General features: G+C 42.0%; 1 protein-coding gene across 2 annotated transcripts in view; it reads right to left on the minus strand.

The window, feature by feature from the left end:
• PDXDC1 (pyridoxal dependent decarboxylase domain containing 1) overlaps positions 1–19,738 on the minus strand; it is a 57,553-nt gene that overhangs the window by 10,236 nt on the left and 27,579 nt on the right. For both annotated transcript variants that reach the window (XM_068565734.1, XM_068565735.1), the window contains 8 exons: positions 19,055–19,133; positions 14,278–14,362; positions 13,341–13,389; positions 13,087–13,188; positions 12,083–12,208; positions 7,909–7,959; positions 2,635–2,698; positions 828–916 (listed from right to left, as the gene is read on the minus strand). In XM_068565734.1, coding sequence (XP_068421835.1) covers positions 828–916; positions 2,635–2,698; positions 7,909–7,959; positions 12,083–12,208; positions 13,087–13,188; positions 13,341–13,389; positions 14,278–14,362; positions 19,055–19,133 — 645 coding nt within the window. The remainder of the gene's footprint in view (positions 1–827; positions 917–2,634; positions 2,699–7,908; positions 7,960–12,082; positions 12,209–13,086; positions 13,189–13,340; positions 13,390–14,277; positions 14,363–19,054; positions 19,134–19,738) is intronic.

Consider the following 19,738-nt stretch of genomic DNA (forward strand, 5'->3'; position numbering starts at 1 on the left):
CCCTGGATCTTCGGGGTGTATATGTGTGTGTGTGTGTCTTCTGTTGTCATAAAACATGACATTCCACATGCTGTGTAGTAATCTGCATTTTTTCACATAATTTACAATGACCGTTTCCCCTCTGCCATAAACATGCAGCTATGTGGTTTATATTGGCAGTTCTGAATGTCACTGTGTGGACGTACCATAATTTATCCACCAAAACCCCTAGGTTGGGCATGTCCAATGTTTTTTGTTTCGTTTTGTGTCTTTTTAGGTCGAGCCATGCAGCTTGCAGGACCTTAGTTCCCCGACCACGGATCTAACCCTCGCCCCCTGCAGTGGAAGCGCGGAGTCCTAACCACTGGGGGCTTGTCCAATGTTTTGCTAGGACTGGTACTGCTCTGGTGAACATCTTTACATTGTTTAGAATATTCTTTACACTCAAATCCAGGAGGTATGATTTCAGTGTCAAAAAGCAGCCAAAGCATAATGCTCTTGATCCATGTCGCCAGACTGCCAGAGGCGTGCAAGGGTCTGGCTCATGTGCTTCTGGTATCACCAGAGCTCCAAAGTGGCTGCACCGCAGGCCACGTTTTGCATGTTGTTGTTCAGCCTTACACAGCAGCAGGGAAACAGTCCCGTGAGGAACCGGCGGGAACAGTGTTGACAGGACCTGCTGGAAGTCGTGCAGCATGTGGGGCTGTGGTCTGCTTCAGAGGCCCAGGACGAAGCCCCGCGCCTTCACAAGAGGCTCCCCCTGTGGGTTTCTGATTTCCCAGACAGGACCATGTGTTATCCCAACCATCCAGGACGCAGAAGAAAGGGCACGTGACAGCCGTTCTTACCCAGCGGTTCAGTGCATCGCAGGAGTGCCTCTCCTGGCTGACTGCTGACGGGGCCATGTTGGGCGCTGGGATGGCATTAAGTCCTGGATCTGACACACAACACAGAGAAGGGATTCGCCTCCCAGAAACACAGCTAACTACAAAACACCCCTCCAACCCCATTTCACTTAGCTCCCAACGTTAACCTGAGAGAAATGTCTCAACTGGAAATCAAAGGTATATCTCACCATGAATGAACAAAATGGCACATACATACGATGGAGTACATACAGCCGTAAGAAGTAAGGAAAGTCTGTCACATGCTCAACATAATGTACCCTGAAGGTGTTATGCTAAATGAAATAAGCTAGTCACAAAAAGACAAACACTGTGTGATTCCACTAACATGAGGTAAAGTTGTCTAATTCAGAGAGACAGAGAGTAGAATGGTGGGTGCCAGGGGCTGGGGGAGCGGGGAATGGGAGCTAGTGTTTAATGGGTATGAAGTTTGTTTTGCAAGACAAAAAATTTCTGGAGAGCTGTTGTCCAACGATGTGAATATATTTAACACTACTGAACTGTACACTTTAAAATGGTTAAGGTGGTAAATTTATGGGGTTTTTTAACCACAATTAAAATTTTTAAAAAATATATATGTTACAGAGGGTTTAAAGCTTTCACTTTTTTTTCTCATGAAAAATACAACACTTGAATATATTCTCACAAATAGAATTCTTAATTTCATTTAAAAAGTTTTTCTTTCAAGGAATTCTGAGGGAAAATCAAAGCATAAAATTATAAGTTACCAACCAGTCTACCAGCACTGAGCACCGTGCAGGGAAATCAGAGACCCAGGAGCACACCAGGCCTCAGAACACAACTGGCCTCCTTTTGTTAAATGGTCGAGGTGCCTGCTTGTGCCAGGCACTGTGCTGGGCACGGGGTTATGATATGAGGCAGACAAGGTTTTTGTCAGGGTGGTGCTTACCTTCTATTGAAGAAATAGCATAAGGAAATGAAATGAAATCACCATACATTGTTGTTAGGGCCTTGAAAGAAGGCAGGAGCTCTGATATAATGTGAGGGAGTCACCTTGGACAGGACAGGCAGGGAGGGCCTCCATGAGGAGGCAGACGCTGCGGAGACCTGAATGGTGAGGAGGAGCCAGAAGAGCGGGGGGGACAGCAGTGCAGCGGTCCTGCTCTGGGAAACGGTGGAGTGTTCTAGAGACTCAGGGAAGACCAGTCTGACTGAAGAACAGTGAGCAAGAAGAGGAAGTCGGAGGGGAAGGCAAGGGCTAGGACCCGCAGGCCTTCCATCTGGAACGGAAGATACGCAGGCTTCTGGGCAGGGAGGTGACAGGATGGGGAGAGCGGACGGGAATGGAGCGTGTGGAATGTGTGGAAGTGAGAGGTCAGGTGAGAGGGGACCGTGGCCGTCAGGTGAAAGATAACAGAGCCCTGGACTGGGTAGGGGGGCACTTGGGACATTTGTTAAAGATAGAGATTCCTAGATCCAGCTTACTGAGTCAAATACTCAGGAAGGAGGGCCCCCAACTCTATTTTCAAGGGACTCTCTCTCATTCATTCCAGCACTAGTCCAGGGACTGGTGTTTGGAAAACACTGGTTTAATCATAGGAAACTGTCAGGAAAATGCTAAGGCAAATAGGTCTGGAGTTCTTGTGAACATTATTAAATTTTTTTTGAAATGATGCTAAGATTCTAGCAATCAAAATATTTTGGATTATTTAGTTAAACTTGAAGTGGTTTAAAATTCAAAGCCCTTAAACACAGATAGAAAAATAACCCCCTTTTTAAAATCACCTACCTGAGCCTGGTAACTCCTGGAAAAATCTGAACACCACCACTGGCGAACTGAGCTCATCCTCCACCTAAAAATGGAATCTGATTATTACCAAGTAACAGTAAATTTCAAACACCTACAAAATCAATCAGTGAGCTTGAAAAACAGGCTACAGACATTGGCACTTAAACACATAAAGGGAATTCCCTGGTGGTCCAGTGGTTAGGACTCGGTGCTTCCACTGCCTGGGCCTGGGTTCAATCCCTGGTCGGGGAACTAACTTCCTGCAAGCCGAAACACACACACACACACACACACACCACCACCACCACCACCACAAAACCACATAAAAAAGTTCAAAGGTTAATTTCATTTGCTAGAGAAACAAGAATCAAGGGTTTAGTAAAATTCTTAGACATAATTATAAGCCAGTCCCGAGAAAACATGGCTGAATTATAACATCTGACACTGGTACCTTGAAAATGAAAAGTGGGAGGAAATTTTAATAATTATGGATAAACATGGGTCTAACGTGAAAGATCAAAAAGGGCAAGGAAAAAGTGGCACTAGAATCACTGTCGAGCGTCCGAGCTTTCAAGAATCCAGAAGTGACGCCACCTCAAGCAGGACTGACTGGAGCATTTTCTACTCACCCTCTACTCACCCTGTAAAACTCTCTGAGCAGGATGCAAGTCCTGCTGGCAAAGTGGATAACCACAGTCTAGAACTGAAGCTGCGTTTTTCTAAATCATTGAAGCGGTACTTATATTCGGGACAGGCATCAGACAACTATCTTCACTAACAGATTTCATAACAGATGAAGACGTCCACTGCATTAAGACTGCACAGCACTAGGTTCATGTTCTCCACTGAATGAATGTACAGTGAGCCGTCAGCTTTCCCATGGGGTCAGGACACAAAGGGAGCGGCAATGCCCTTGACAGACTGTGGTATTTGAAATGGGGGGAGGTGGGAGAAGGGAGAGAAGATCTCTAAGCATTTAACAATTCCAGTACTACAATTCTCATCTTGAAACCATTTCCCAAGGCTCTGCCAGTGATGGCTCACTCGTAGGGCCACAACAGGATGTGCTAACTGCAGACACAGGAAGTAGCTGGCGCAAGATCTTCTCTACTAAGCTTTTCAAAGGAACAGTGGATGTGATTCAGATCAAGCAAGAGGTACATTCGAATCTGCCAATTATTTATTGAGCCAATTCCTGTGCTTTCATAGGTACTATCTCCTTTAACTTTCACATAAACAAATAAATCTATTAATACCTTTAAAGTTAGAGGGGTTTAATATTTATATAGAACAAAGTAAGCCCAATAAGTAAAGAGGAACGAAGTGACAAAATTCTACACCCATTCCCCTATTCTCAGTTAGGATAAGGCAGAATGACTTGAGTGCCAAGACTTCAATAGTCTTTTGTTTCTTATTTCTTTGAGCTCAGTGGTCTCAAATGTCAGCCTGCATAAGAAATCCTGTACAGGGTTATATACATGGAATTCTGGTTCCGGCAACATGGTAGACCAAGCTAATACTTAAGTCATCAATTCTAAATACCTGAAATGCTTGATTAAATGTCACCAATAACCAAAAGAAGTTCAAACCATTGCTAGGCTCACAAAAAAAGGTGAATCCAGAAAGAAGAGAAAACAGAAAGAATAGTGTAAGCTGAGCTGCAGGGGCTGGGGGGCGGGGGGGAGCACTGATGGGGCCTGGAACTTCGCTTTAATGTCTAAGGTCATGGGTTTGAAGCCCATGTGAGGGATGGTGCTGAGTTTACATAAAGCCAGGACCCTTGAAAAACACTCTTCATGAAAAGAGAGAAAAACTCCACCCACTGATCAGTAAGAAAGCTTAACTCTGCCTGATACTCTGTAGAGAGAGAAAAAATTCTCTCATGAGAAATCAAAATGTCAGGTGTGTTCTGCACCTGGGTGTGATGTCCTCTGTAGTGTAAGACTCCTAAAGCTGTGAAACCAACATAAATAAATGGACCTAGGCCAGTCACAGAAGAAAAAAAAAATCTAGCTCATAACAGAAAAATTACAACACACACAGGGAGCAAGAGTCAGCAGACACAGCTGAGAGGAGAATTTGTGGCCCCAAGAACCGAGACACTGAAACAACCATCGGAACAGACGTCGATCACTGTGTTTAAACAGAAACGAAGGACCAGAAATCTTTTTTTTTTTTTTTTTAAGAAGATGCTTATAAAACAGAGAATAACTTGAAAAAGAACTAATGAGAATATCCTGAAATGAAAAAGAGGTCACTGAAAGTACAAACGCAGTGAATAGGTTAAACAGCAGATTAAGATGCAGCTCTGGAGCAAATTACTGAACTCCAAGACGGATCTGAAGGGCTACACTAGAAGGCAGCAAAGAGATGGAGGTATCCAAGAGACTGATGGAAGGTGGGATGACAAGGTTCAATATGCAGCCCACTGGGGTTCCAGAAGGTACGACTAGAGAAAGAGGTCATAGCTGAAAAAACGAATTTTACAGGATTAAGAAAAAGAATCCTCAGGTTCAATTAGCACAAGTCCCAAGCAAGATTAAAAAAAAAAATCCTTACTTAGATATATCATGGTGAAAGTGGCAGTACACTAAGGACCAAGAAAATCTTAAAAGCCAGCAGAGACGTAAACACGAAACCGTGTTAACTGCCCCCCAGAGGCATTTTGGAATTTTCAGGCGTAAGGGTGACAATATTAGAGTTTCCCCTCACATGCTGACTTTAGAATCTACTCCATGTGCTGGATAAGAGTCCTGTGAAACAACAGCCTTATCAGAATGCAGTTGCAGAGGAGACTAAATTGGGCACCGATAAAGTGGGGCACAAGCACCACCCCGGGCCCTGGAAAAGGCCTTGGTGCTGGAGGTGGTGAGCTCGGGCAGTGGGCTTGTGCTTCTGGGATGGGAGAGGCTCCTGAAGGGCCGTCCAGATGGGAAGGAAGAAGGCCATGGACGCCTGGAGAAGGGAGTGGCTGAGCAGCAGAGAAGCTCTTCTGTGATAACCTGGGGTCAAGTCCTGGCTTTGCCACATACTAGTTCTGGGACTCTGGACACACGACTCATCTGAGCCACAGAAATGGAGATAACGCCACTCTACCCCAGAGACTTATTGTGAGGATTCCGGAGTCAGTACCTATGAAAGCACTAGACAAATACTGTGGTGAGGAGCAAAAGACACTTAATAATTACTTCTATTTTATGGTGCCTGACAGTCTTCATTTTGCTTTCCCACGCATTATGTGATATACCCCTCAGAACGAGCCTGAGGCAGGAGGAGTTCACTCTCCTGTAACTGACCGCAGAGGGATGGTGCACTGACTAAGGTCGCAGGCTTTGAGTGTGCATCCAGCTCTACCACTGCCTCGCTGGGCAGCCTGGGCACGCACTCAACCTATCTGTGCCTTACCTTCCTCACTAGTAAAAAGGGAATAACCACTGCGTCCAACTCACAGATTCTATGTATTTATTCACACTCGCATGCCTACTGTACGCCAAGTATCATACTTGGCACAGGACATAAAACCATGAAAAAACAGACAAAAGTCCTTGCCTTTACAAGGCTTCTACAGGGGAAAAACAGACAACAAACAAATACAGACCACGATTCCAGGTAGTAATAAGTTCAATGAAGGAAAAAACCCAGAGCCCAGAGAGTGATGGAAGGTGGTGGATGTTATTCTAGGTAGGGTCGGGGCTCAGGGAAGGCCTCTCTGAAGAGGTGATATTTGAACTGAGATCTGATGGATAAGAAATCAGTAATGAGAAGAATTAGGGGGAACAGTGTTTTCAGGTACAGGGAACAGCATGTACAAAGGAGACTTGTGAGGGTTAAATGAAATAGGCATGAAAGGGACTTAGTACCACGTATGCTACACAGCAAGCATTTCACAAACAGCAGCTGTGATGATGATGATGATGATGATGATGATGGATTACCGACAGGCCACGATGCCTCATGGTGTCTGCCAGTTACTGTACCCCCTACGGAGCAGAGCAGCCACTGCGAGGAGGGAGGGCGCAGGGTTATGCCCGGGCCACATGTGGCCTTACAGAGGCGCTCCGAACCAGCTGGAGATCAGTTAGCACCATCTGCTCCTCCCTGCTTGGAGGAGAATGAGGAAGGAGAGGACATGAAGAGGAGCCCCAGAGGGCTCAGCAAGGGTGGGACAGGATGTACACAGGCCCAGCACTGCCTTCACCCCACCAGCGCACTCATTCTAGTCCATAATTTAGGTCTCTCTGTTTGCAGTCAAGGGCGTCCAACCAACATACCTTCACCGACAGCTGAGCTCACAGGCTTAGGAGGTTAACAGAATGAGTCAGTGTCACAGGGCCCCAGTGGTACTGCTGAAATTGGAACCCAAGTCTCCTGACTTACATTCATCCCTCTGCTTCTCCGGAGGGGCCACTGTCCTCTTCCAAGCTAGGACTTGAGTCACCTCAGGTCAGCTGAGTAGCTCCAAGCTCCTACTCAGAAGGCAATGTGAGCAGCCCCCATTCACGCACTTAAACCGAACTGTGTACTAAAGTGGAAATAAACTGCACTCACCTGAACCCCATATAAACTCAAACATTCGTTTTAAACTTAACTGTATCCTGCAGAATTGTCAAAGAAACACCAGTGACCCTGTTTAAATTAGAATCTGATCTACATTTTTTCTGAAATCCTAAAATACAATGAAGCAAAACATGAAAACATTCAAACCTGAACTGATACTTGGTTATCAGACCCCCTACATCCTCATCTACTTGTCTAGTTACCAGCCTTAGGGCACAATCTCTGACAGATGGTGGCATCTTTCAGGAAGACACCAGGGCAAGAGGAGCAGGGCCACCCCCTTTTCTCTGCCTTATTCCCCTTCATGCAGATGCCAACTCTGGGGTCAAAGGGTTTCAGAAAGAGTAGCCCAAAGCACTCACAGACAAAATGATTTTTCATTTCAGGAAGATGGATGTTCTAAAAATCCTTGGGCAGGTGAAATCAATGCTGCTTATTACATCTTTGTGCAATGCTAAATTTTAACAGAATAAAAACTGCAAATGGATTATATGAAAAGCACTGTATGGGTTCAAACAGTATAAGGGGCAAATTTCTAGGCTTCTGCTAACTGCAGAATTAGGTCATCAGTACACGCATGACTCTCTCCCAAAGAATGTGGTTTTACTGGAGCTGCCACAATTCCATGGACATGCATCAAATCTGGAGAAAATCATTCTAAGTCACTGAAGTTAAGAGTTATTTACTTCAAAAAACAGATCAAATTATGTACTATACCAAGATTTTGATGTGGTTCACTTTCTTCAAACTTTCTTGCAATCGCTGACTCTGCAAATGACAAAAAAACAGCTTATGTAATTTCATATTAAGAAGCGGTTTTTATGAGGGTCTTTGCAGGTCTGCAAACAAGGATCTCAGGCAGATAAAGCCATCTGCAACTTGATGATTTCTAATTTCGGCTGCCAATTTTTGCATTTAAACATCTGCAAATATTCCCCAATATTTCAGTTACAAGTTACATTTAGTGGTTCCAGAAAAGCTTTTTCTAATGAGACATATGTGAATTTGTCTTATTAGCAATATAGGTCATTCAATCACTACTGAGTGCAAGGCAACAAAAGCAAAATTAAACAAGCAGACTATGTCAGACTAAAAAGCTTCTGCACAGCAAAGGAAATAATCAACAAAATGAAAAGGGAACCTATGGAATGGGAGAAAATATTTGCAAATCATTTATTTGATAAGGGGTTAATATCCAAAATATACAAACAACTCATACAATTCAACAGCAAAAAACCAAACAATCCAATTAAAAATGGGCAGAACATCTGAACAGACATTTTTCCAGACATACAGATCGACAACAGGCACAGGTAAAGATGCTCAACTTCGCTAATCATCAGGGAAATGCACATCAAAAGCACAATGAGATATCACCTCACACCTGTTAGAATGGCTGTCATCAAAAGACAAGAAATGACAAGTGTTCACAAGAATGTGGAGAAAAAGGAATGCTTGTGAACTGGTGGTGGGAATGTAAATTGGTGCAGCCACTGTGGAAAACATATGGAGCTTCCGCAAAAAATTAAAAATAGAACCACCATATGATCCAGCAAGTCCACGTGGGTTATCTGAACTGAAGAACATGAAAACGCTAATTCGACAAGATATGTTCACTGCAGCATTATTTATGATCACCAAGATACATACGGAAACAACTTAAGTGTCCATCAAAGGATGAATGGATAAAGGAGATGGGATACACACACACACACACACACACAGACACACACACAGACAAACACACACACAATAGAAAATAATCAGCCATAAAAAAGAATGAAATCTTGTCATTTGCAACAACATGGGTAGACCTTAAGGGCATTATGCTAAGTGAAATAATTCAGACAAAGACAAACACCATATGATCTCACTTACATGTGAAATCTAAAACAAAACAAAACAAAGCTCATAGCTACAGAGAAGACTGGTGGTTGCTAGAGGCGGGGGCTGGGGGTGGGTGGGTGAAAGGGATCAAAAGGTACAAACTGCAGTTATTAAAAATGAGTCATGGGCTTCCCTGGTGGCGCAGTGGTTGAGAATCTGCCTGCCAATGCAGGGGACGCGGGTTCGAGCCCTGGTCTGGGAAGATCCCACATGCCGCGGAGCAACTCGGCCCGTGAGCCACAATTACTGAGCCTGCACGTCTGGAGCCTGTGCTCGGCAACGAGAGGCCGCGATAGTGAGAGGCCCATGCACCGCGATGAAGAGTGGCCCCCGCTTGCCACAACTGGAGAAAGCCCTCGCACAGAAACGAAGACCCAACACAGCCATACATACATACATACATAAATAAAAAGAATGTAAGCAGACAAGAATATCATTAAAAAAATTAAAAAAAAAAAAATGAGTCATGGGGAATATAGTCAATAATACTGTAGTAACTTTTTTTTTTTTGGCCACAACTTGCTGCTTGCAGGATCTTAGTTCCCCGACCAGGGACTGAAACCGGGCCCCAGCAGTAGAAGCATGAAGTCCTAACCACTGGACTACCAGGGAATTCCCAATACTGTAGTAACCTTAATACTGTATTGCATGTTTGAAAGTTGCTAAGAGAATAAATCTTAAAGGTCTTTATCACAAGAAAAGAAAATTTTTTGTAACTATGTGTGGTGATGGATGTTAACTAGATGTATTGTGGTGATCGTTTCACAATGCATACAAATATCAGATCATTATGATGTGCTCCTGAAACGAATATAATGTTATATATCAATTATATCTCAAAAACAAAAAACAAAAAACAAAATACCAGGGACTTCCCTGGCGGTCCAGTGGTTAAGACTCTGTGCTTCCAATGCAAGGGGTGTGGGTTCAATCCCTGGTCGGGGAACTAAGATTCCACATACCACATGGCGTGGCCAAGAAAATATTAAAAAACAAAAACAAAAACAGAAAAAAAACAAAACCAAACTACCGAGTGCAAATGTGTGCGAGGCACAGTACCGATATTGGGAGGAAGAGCAAAGGTAAATGAGAGTGCACAGCACCGTTAAGAGCTGGTCAGAAGCACAGGGTCTGGAATAACCACATCTGGGTTCAAAGCCTGGCTCTGCCCCTTACCACCTGTGGGACTGTGGGTAAATTACTTATCTGCCACTTACTAGCTATGACCTTGGACAAGTTTTTCAGCCTCTCTGTGCTTCCGTTCCCTCAACTACATAGTGGGGTGACAGTATCTATCCTCCACAAGTTGATACATGTTAGGTGTCTAGAACGTGGCATGCATTACATAAGTGATGACGACTGTCATCATCGTTAATATCTCAATCCCAGCTCTCTCATCACTAATGTGGGGACAAAATAATATATACTGCATGGCCTGGGGGTCATTAATTCAACAGATGTTTGAGTGTTGGACACAGGAAAACCCCTCATGAAAACTAATTCTTAATATGTTATCAGTGGACTTTACATTCTGGGGAAGCTGTAGGGACCAAATGAGAGCCTGCATCCACGGTGCTGCACAGCACCTGGCACTGAGTAAATGCTCAGGAACTGCTTCTCACGAAGATGAAGATGAGAAGGAGGAAGAAAAGAAGGAGGACACTGATTTTTGCTCTCAGGGAACATGTGACCTGGTGCGGACTACAAGGCAGGACTGGACACAGGCGACCACACCTGCTAAGCCTCCATGCGGTTTTCACATGTGCATTTAGCAGCGGTGAGTCAGCAGCAGAGTCAAGTGCTCAGGAGGTTTTGAGATCCGCCACAGCGTTTGCTGGCAGGAAGATGCCAGAGCTGCAGTGACCTCAAGGGTTTGGTGGCTGATTGTCATCATTATTTTCCTGCGCCCCATAAACCAGAGGGATTTGAAAAACTGTCCCTGGGGTGCCCAAACCTTCCCCAAACTGACTTAGTTACCATGGTGATGAAGGCTTCTCCTTCCAAAGGACCAAACCTCAAGATGTGAGCCAACAGCCCAGTGAGAAAATGTTTTTAAAAATGTGGTGCTTCTGTAAACATAATGAACATAAATCTTAATATTACTTAATGTAAAAATGAAACTACTTCATTTAGAATGTTTCTATTTCATTAGAAACTAATGTTAAAATGAACTAGCCTAATATTATAAACCAAAGGACTCCTGCTACAGTAATATGAAAATACTAATTTTTCTTAAGTATAAAAATGACACGAGGAAGTGTCAATTCCAAGAATATATTTAAAACAAAGATTTATTTTTAAAACTATCTGCATACCTTACTATATGACTAGGTGCTGCTATAAGAGCTTTACATGTACGAACTAAGTCCTCATAACAATCTTCCATTACATCATCACCCCTATTCTACAGGTGAGAAATTGGAGGTACAGAAAGGTGACATCATGCTTTAGACTTAGGTAGAACTCAGCTCTCAAACTGTGTAAATATGGCATTTTTTTTGCTTTCTAAACTACAACATAATTATATATTTTTCACAATTAGAACACCTCAAACAGAGAATTAAAATTGTCCCTAGAGCCTTGCAATTTGGGAGCCCAAGCCAGCGTGTGTTAAAAATATCCATGCCATCCTTACTCCCCCCAACCATCACAATCCTTTACCCTCAAGAGTCGGTCAGTCAAGTGGAACATTTATCCCGGCTTCTGCATTCTTCTCCACTCCTTCGCTGTCACCTTGTGACTTCTTTTCTCCCCCATGCTGTCACCGGCATTCATTTTAATCTGATTTCATTTGGACACAAAAGCTGGGACAGCCCCAGCAGTCTCTCCCATAACTTTGAACAAGAAACCTATATATGCAGGGAAATTAGTCTGCTTGCTTATGAGATGGGAAATCCAGACAAAACAAGGTATTGGGGGGAGGGTAAATCAATGAAGCATTTTTCTGTCTCTGTTTTTGCCATGGAGTATCTGTGACTCATTGGAACTTCAGGTTTCTACTCACCAGCTGACAGGCATGCTTAATCCTCTCCACAATCCCATCAAGTCCCAAGTATTGTAAAGACAACCACAGTGGCAGGGCACGGAGCTTGTCTGTTGGCTTATTTGATGTAAGACCGGCAACTAAAGTCTAAAAAAGCCAATATGGGTTTATTAATCAAAGCCAATGAAATCACATAGCAGAATTAACTAGTTACCATTTACTATGCACTTAGTTTGTGTCAGATGCTATGCAGGCACTTGGCTTGCATTATTCATTTGATCATCAAACAACTCCATGAGGTAAGTATTCTAGGCAACTTAGCTCAGAGACCTTGCTTTGTCTAAGGGTTCATGGCTAAGATGTGGCAAAGCCAGGATGAGAATCCAAATGGGTTCATCCCAGAGCTGGAGCTCTTAGCCATTCAAGAGGCAGCCCCTCCCAAGGCTGTTCTGAGTATCCTCAAACACCTAGCCATTATCACCTGAGCAAGGTATTAACTGTTTAAGAAGAATCAATGAAAGCTTATTTTGCATGTGCCTATCACTAACTGATCCACTAACAAGAACCACCACTATGCTTTTAAAAGCTATATCATGTTACAACCTTTTAGACAATGTGGATCAAGAACCTTAAAATACTCTTACTCATTATTAATTCCACTTCTGGGAACCCAGTCTAAGGAATAATTTGAAACACAGAATGATGCTCGTTATTTTAGTAACAAAAATTTGAAAACAGCCTATAAGTTCACAAATGGAGAATGATTAAATAACTGTGGTACTCAAGTGATGGAATATTACACAGTGATAAAAAGTTTTTCAAACACATGGGGTAGTATGGGGAGACTAAATAGAAAAATATGTATGGTATAGTTTCATTTATGTTAAAAACATTTTTTTCAAAAAAAAAAAAGTCACAGAGGTAACATTAAGGAAAATGTTCACTTTTTCCTTTTTCTGTATTTTGCCCCCAGACCCAATGATTATTAGCCACTCCCCACTCCCTCCCACTGAGAGTAAGCTTACCAAGGCAGGATCGTCGTGCTTATACAGCGTCACAGCAGGAACTGCTGGCAAACCCAGCCATGGGCCTGGAGTCAACGTCATGCTGTCACATTTGGTTGCAGCCTACCACAGAGAGAACAACTTCTTGTTAGACTATCAGGATACACTAAACCCAACATCTTTCTCCATTCATAAAAACTGTGAAAAGCCATCAGGGATTAAGTGATGTTAAATTCCTTCTTAAAAACACAGTATTCAGTAAATCAACAACATACCAGCACTGATGAGGAGACATAACCTAGAGCCAATGTTGCCAGATTCACACTGGAAGAAAAAACACAGACCTAAGAACTAATTATTTACTGCTGCTTATTCACTAAGTACATACTTTAAATTTAAAAAATTTTTTAGAAAAGGGCTGTGCTGTTCCACGCTGACATTTACATGTCTTTCAGCTGTGTTGGTAGCTTTTATAACAGCAACATAAAGTGCGGTACATATACAACTTTCAGGAAAACCTGGAAAATGCATTTTAATCAAAACGTATTTCAGGGGGTGACTTCTACTTATATAGTGTAATGGGTGTCTTATTTTATATTATTTTATATCTTTGGTAGATACCAGTATTATTTCCCAGTCATCATTCTTTCCCAGAGGGACAATATTAAAAAGCAACGCACCATGTATGTGTATGATGTCCTGGAAATGGACTACCTGGGCTGCCCTGCATCCTCTCCCCTCTCTTCTCGTAGCAGCACTCCAACGGCCTTCTGGGAAGCCACCCCAATCTCCTCTATGAGACCACAGCTTCACAAATCACCTAAACTATTAAGAGTGTTACACTTCCCTGGCCACAGCAATTGGCTCAGCATGAGACTCCTGCTGGGACTTCTGACCCTCTGCACACACCTGGAAAGGCGGCTGGAGTTGCTGCAGCTACTCTGCACCAGAACAGGAAAGGCTATCTACAGACGGAGCCACCACCATGGAGGAACTTCAGCCAAGTGACCTGGCTGACGTGGTGCCTAAGGCCAATCCTAACACTGGTCTTCTTAGCTATGGGAGCCAATAAAACCTCTTCTTGCTTACGCCAATTTGGGTAATTTTGTAATGTGCAAGCCAAAGAGCCCTTAGTGATATATGTGACGACAAAGTGAGCGCCTCCTGGGCACTCTGCCAGCCCACCATGCAGCCAAACTCCCCTCCACTCACCCTTTCACGTGGAGCCATATGCCATACTGCTCACAGAGCTCTTTCAAACGCCCAATCTTATCTGTGTGCCCTACTGCTGCAGTTCCTAGGATAAAACACACAAGAAAGGAGACTAAAAGAAACAAATATTTTTTGAGTCTTTGCAGCATGATAAAAGCTTCTATATACATTATCTCCCTATGAGAGAAGTAACATTGTATCTCTGTTTTATTGAGATTTTCTTGGTGGACTGGCTTAAAATCAACTTTTGCAAGCTGGTTATTCAAGTTTTGAAGAGTGTGTATTGTTCACTATATGTATCTATAAAATCAAACTTGTTAACTGTGTTATTTAAATCCTCTACATACTTATTTTCTATTTACTTGATCTGTTGTTTCATGAGAAATATATTTAAGTCTCCCACCAAGATTGTGGTTTTGTCAGTTTATACTTGTATTCTATCAACTTTTCCTTTACATATTTCAAAGTTATATTCATAAGCATTCATACCTGTCATATCTCTGAGTAGATGCCATGAATTATTATTAATATGAAGTCTATTTTATCTCACAGCAACCTTGCTACAGTACTTTTGTTTCGTTAGCATTTGCCCAAGATATCCCTTTTCCACACTTACTTTTTGTCACTTTCTGGGTTATTTTTATTTAGGTGTGCTCTCTATAAAAAATACATAGATGAATTTGTTTTGTTTGTTTTAACCCAATTTGAGAGGTCCTTTGTGTTTGTTTTGTTTTTTGTTTTTTGATTTTTGCTGCACTGCACGGCTTGTGGGATCTCAGTTCCCTAACCAGGAATTGAAGCCGGGCCACGGCAGTGAAAGCGCCGAACCCTAACCACTAGACCACCAGGGAATTCCCGAGAGGTACTTTGTTTTAATGTAGAAAGCATTCTGAAGTCAGTTTAAACATATTACACACTTTAACCCATTCCCTCGGTGATCTGTTTACACTGCAGGCTTTGCTGGGCAGATCCTCCTCACAGAGCCTTTAGTAAAATGCAGAGTCACACATTCTCCCAACTGTCCTAAATTTCCAGTTAGCAGAACCCACCTAACAAGATTCCAAACGCTCACCAACGGCTTCAACAAACACAACTAATACAAGTGCTTCTTTTGCAGTGGTTATGCCAGGAAAAGGGCTGACAACTCCACTCCTCCCCCCACCCAAATGTGTCTCAAATTAAAAAAAAAAATCTAAAATGACACATTTAGTTTAGTCGAAACAAGATCAAAGGCCAACGCATGGGTTGTGTCACATGAGCCATCAAAACATAAAGCACTGTGCCGTGTTTAAGTGACTGGACCACATTCAGATTCTCTTCATGTTTTGGCAACGTCTGCTTGCTAACCACTGGGATGTGCGCTCTGGTGACGGCAATGCAGTCACACTGGTAAACCACTCAATCACACGTAAACTGCAGCCTCTCCCATCTATTAAGTGATTGATAGTAGACTGGTTATGTTTCTTTTTAAACATACAATATACTAAGTCAGGCGGGAAGTGGTAGTTTTTCTGCTGGCAACAACGTGGATATGTGTTTTTTCTGTTTATTATTATTTTTTAAAATAATTAGCTTTACTGATTGAAGTATAATTTACATACAATAGAATCCACTCATTTAAGGCTATGGTTCAATGAATTTTGACAAATACAGTGTGCAACCACCATCACCCCAGAAGTTCCCTCATCCCCCCTGAAGTTTCACCCTTCTCTCTACTCCTCACTGGCCCCAGACAACTGTGATCTGTTTTCTGTCACTGTAGTTTTATCTTTCTAGAATCTCATATAAATGGATCATACACTATGTAACTTCTTTCATGTTTGGATTTTGGCACTTAGAATGCTTCTGAAATTCATCTGTGTTGACATGCATGATCAGTAGTTATTTCCATTTATTGCTTAGTATCCCATGATATGTTTATACTACAATTTGTTTATCCATTCATCAAGGGAAGGGCATCTGGGTTGTTTTCAGTTAGGAATATTGCATCCCTAACTGAAGGGATAGTTCCAGTTACTCTGCATCCTCACCAGTGTTTGGCATTGTATTTTTTTATGTTCTCCATTCTAACAGATATATAGTAGTAGCTCACTGTGGTTTTATTTTGCATTTCTCTAAGCATCTTTTCAAGTGCTTATACGTTCATATATTTTCTTTGGCAAAGTGTCTACTCAAATCTCTTGTTCACTTTAAAAACTGTACTGTTTACCTCCGTAATATTGAATTGTAAAACTTCCTTATATATTTTGGATATAGTCTTTTGTCAGAAAAATGTTTTGCAAATATTTTCTCCCAGTCTGTTATTTGCCTTTCCACTTTCTTAAGAGAGTCTTTTGGATAGCAAAAGCTTCTTTTTCTTTTCTTAATTGAAGTATAGTTGATTTACAATGTTGTGTTAGTTTCAGGTATACAGCAAAGTTATTCTTTTTCAGATTCTTTTCCATTACAGGTTATTACAAGATACTGAATATAGTTCCCTGGACAGCAAAAGCTTTTAATTTTTTTTTTTAATTTATTTATTTTGGCTGCATTGGGTCTTCATTGCTGCACACGGGCTTTCTCTAGTTGTGGCAAGTGGAGCTACTCTTTGTTGCAGCGCATGGGCTTCTCACTGCAGTGGCTTCTCTTGTTTTGGAGCACGGGCTCTAGGCGCATGGGCTTCAGTAGTTGTGGCACGTGGGCTCAGTAGTTGCGGCACGTGGGCTCAGTAGTTGTGGCACATGGGCTTAGTTGCTCCGCAGCATGTGGGATCTTCCCGGACCAGGGCTCAAACCCGTGTCTCCCACACTGGCAGGCAGACTCTCAACCACTGTGCCACCAGGGAAGCCCAAAAGCTTTTAATTTTTGATAAAGTCCAATTTATGGTTCTGCCTTTTGTGTCCTAAGAAATCTCTGTCCTAAGCCAAGGTCATAAAGATCTTCTATATTTTCTCCTAGAAGCTTTATTGCTTTGGCACTTATGTTTAGACCTATGAACTATTTATAATTAACATCTGCATACAGAATGAGGTAAGGGTTGAGATTCAACTTTTTTCCATATAGATATCCAATTGATTCAAGACCACTGGTGGAAAAGACTATCCTTTTTCTCTTAAATTATCTTGGCATCTTTGTAAAAAAAACCAAGTGACCATATTTCTATGAGTGAGTCTGTTCTCTTCAGTTAATCTCACACTCTCTTATTTGTAGCTGTACAGTAAGTCTAAAAGTCAGATAGGATAAGTTTTCCAGTGTTGTTCTTTTTCACAATTATTTTGGCTCTTCTTAGATCCTTTTATGTCCATATAAATTTTAGAATCAGCTCATCAATTTCTATAAGAAATTGGAGGGCTTCCCTGGTGGCACAGTGGTTAAGAATCCGCCTGCCAATGCAGGGGACACGGGTTCGAGCCCTGGTCCGGGAAGATCCCACATGCCGTGGAGCAACTAAGCCCATGTGCCACAACTACTGAACCCGCGTGCCTAGAGCCCGTGCTCCGCAACAAGAGAAGCCACCGCAATGGGAAGCCCGTGCACCACAACAAAGAGTAGCCCCCGCTCACTGCAACTAGAGAAAGCCCGCGTGCAGCAATGAAGACCCAATGCAGCCAAAAATAAATAAATTAAATAAATAAATTTAAAAAAAAAAAAAAGAAATTGGAAGTCTGCTGAGATTTTGATAAGGACTGAGTTGAATCTATAGATTAATTTGGGGAGATTTGACTTAATAGTATTGCGTCTTTCAACCCATGCACATGGCATATTGTTCCATTTATTTGGGTCTTCTTGAATTTCTCTCAGCAACATTCTGTAGTTTTCAGTGTACATATCTTGCATTATTTTGTTAAATTTATCCATAAAGGTTTTTTTCTTGATGCTATTATGAATGGCATTTAAATTTCAATTTCAGTTGTTCATTGCAACCTTGATAGATCTGCTTATTAGTTCCAATGGCTGTTCTTTGTGGTTTCCTTAGGACTTTCTACCTATACAATCATGCCATCTGCAAATAAAGACAGTTTATTCTTCCTTTCCAATCTGTATGTCATTTAATTATTTTTCTTGCCTTACTCCACTGTCCAGAGCTTCAAGTACAATGCTGAATACAATCTGGTAAGCACAGCAGAAAGTGGTAGTTGACCTGCTGTCTCAAAGGTGGACATTTAAATGTGACATTTAAAAATTTAATTTAGGGCTTCCCTGGTGGCGCAGTGGTTAAGAATCCACCTGCCAATGCAGGGAACACGGGTTCGAGCCCTGGGCCAGGAAGATCCCATATGCCGCGGAGCAACTAAGCCCGTGTGCCACAACTACCGAGCCTGCGCTCTAGAGCCCGTGAGCCACAACTACTGAACCCACGTGCTACAACTACTGAAGCCCGTGAGCCTAGAGCCCATGCTCTGCAACAAGAGAAGCCACCGCAATGGGAAGCCCATGCATGCAACGAAGAATAGCCCCTGTTCGCTGCAACTAGAGAAAAACCCAAGTGCAGCAACGAAGACCCAACACAGCCAAAAAAAAAAAAAATTCAATTTAGAAAGGAAGCACATGAAGGAATAGAGAAGCACAACCTAAATGAAAAAGTATATACACACAAACAAGAACTCCCAAAACAAACCAACATTAAGGGAATTTAATGAGCTAAAACTTTAGTATTGTAATTCTCACCACAGTGCTGATACTGACTTCCTTAAACATGTGGCACACAAACATTCGTAAGACTTGATCTCTTTTAGGCTAACTACCTAGCCTCTTTCTTGTATGTCCAAAATGGAAGATTCAGGTTCATGATACCTACCAGCATTTGCAACAAGCAACAGGGGCAGTTTTCCTCGTTCTATGTCATCTTTAATCAGTTTCTCCAGGAAGGCAACGTCCTGGGATTGAAAGACAAACCACAAAAACATGAGACAACCAGCATAAAAGCGTATACACTGAAAAATTATAACTTCTAAAAGAAGCAGATGACTCTCAAAATTTATCAAAGCAATTCTTTTCTTGACAATTTTCCTTTTTTCTCCGATCATAGTTGTGAAAATAAAATCGTTTTCCTTGAAGACTAACTAGAAAAATCAGTTAAATGAGATTAAAGTTAGAAACTGCATATACAGAACCAACATTTCTCTAGTTTTAAACATCTACAATAAAAAAAAAATGTTCTCTCAACCCCCCCTCCCAAAAAACAACCAAACATGTATCTTCGATATTACTCATTGATGTATCTGAACCAGAAAATCTAACTACCTTGAAAAAGAAATGCAGAACCCTAAAACCTATCCCTTTTGCTTCTGACTTCAGTATGGAAAGGCATATCACTTGCATGTCTAAAAATAAGCAGAATCCAATGCCAAGGATTACAATAATCAAAATCTGCCCATTCATAAATCCAGGCAACAGTGATAACCATTTGAAAGAATGAGCTTTAGAAGGAATTTCTGAGGCTTAACTGGACTCCATGTTTCTACGTAAAACAGGTGATACA

This window comes from Eschrichtius robustus, chromosome 16 (genome assembly GCF_028021215.1).
Source record: "Eschrichtius robustus isolate mEscRob2 chromosome 16, mEscRob2.pri, whole genome shotgun sequence".
In the NCBI taxonomy this organism is placed as follows: domain Eukaryota; kingdom Metazoa; phylum Chordata; class Mammalia; order Artiodactyla; family Eschrichtiidae; genus Eschrichtius; species Eschrichtius robustus.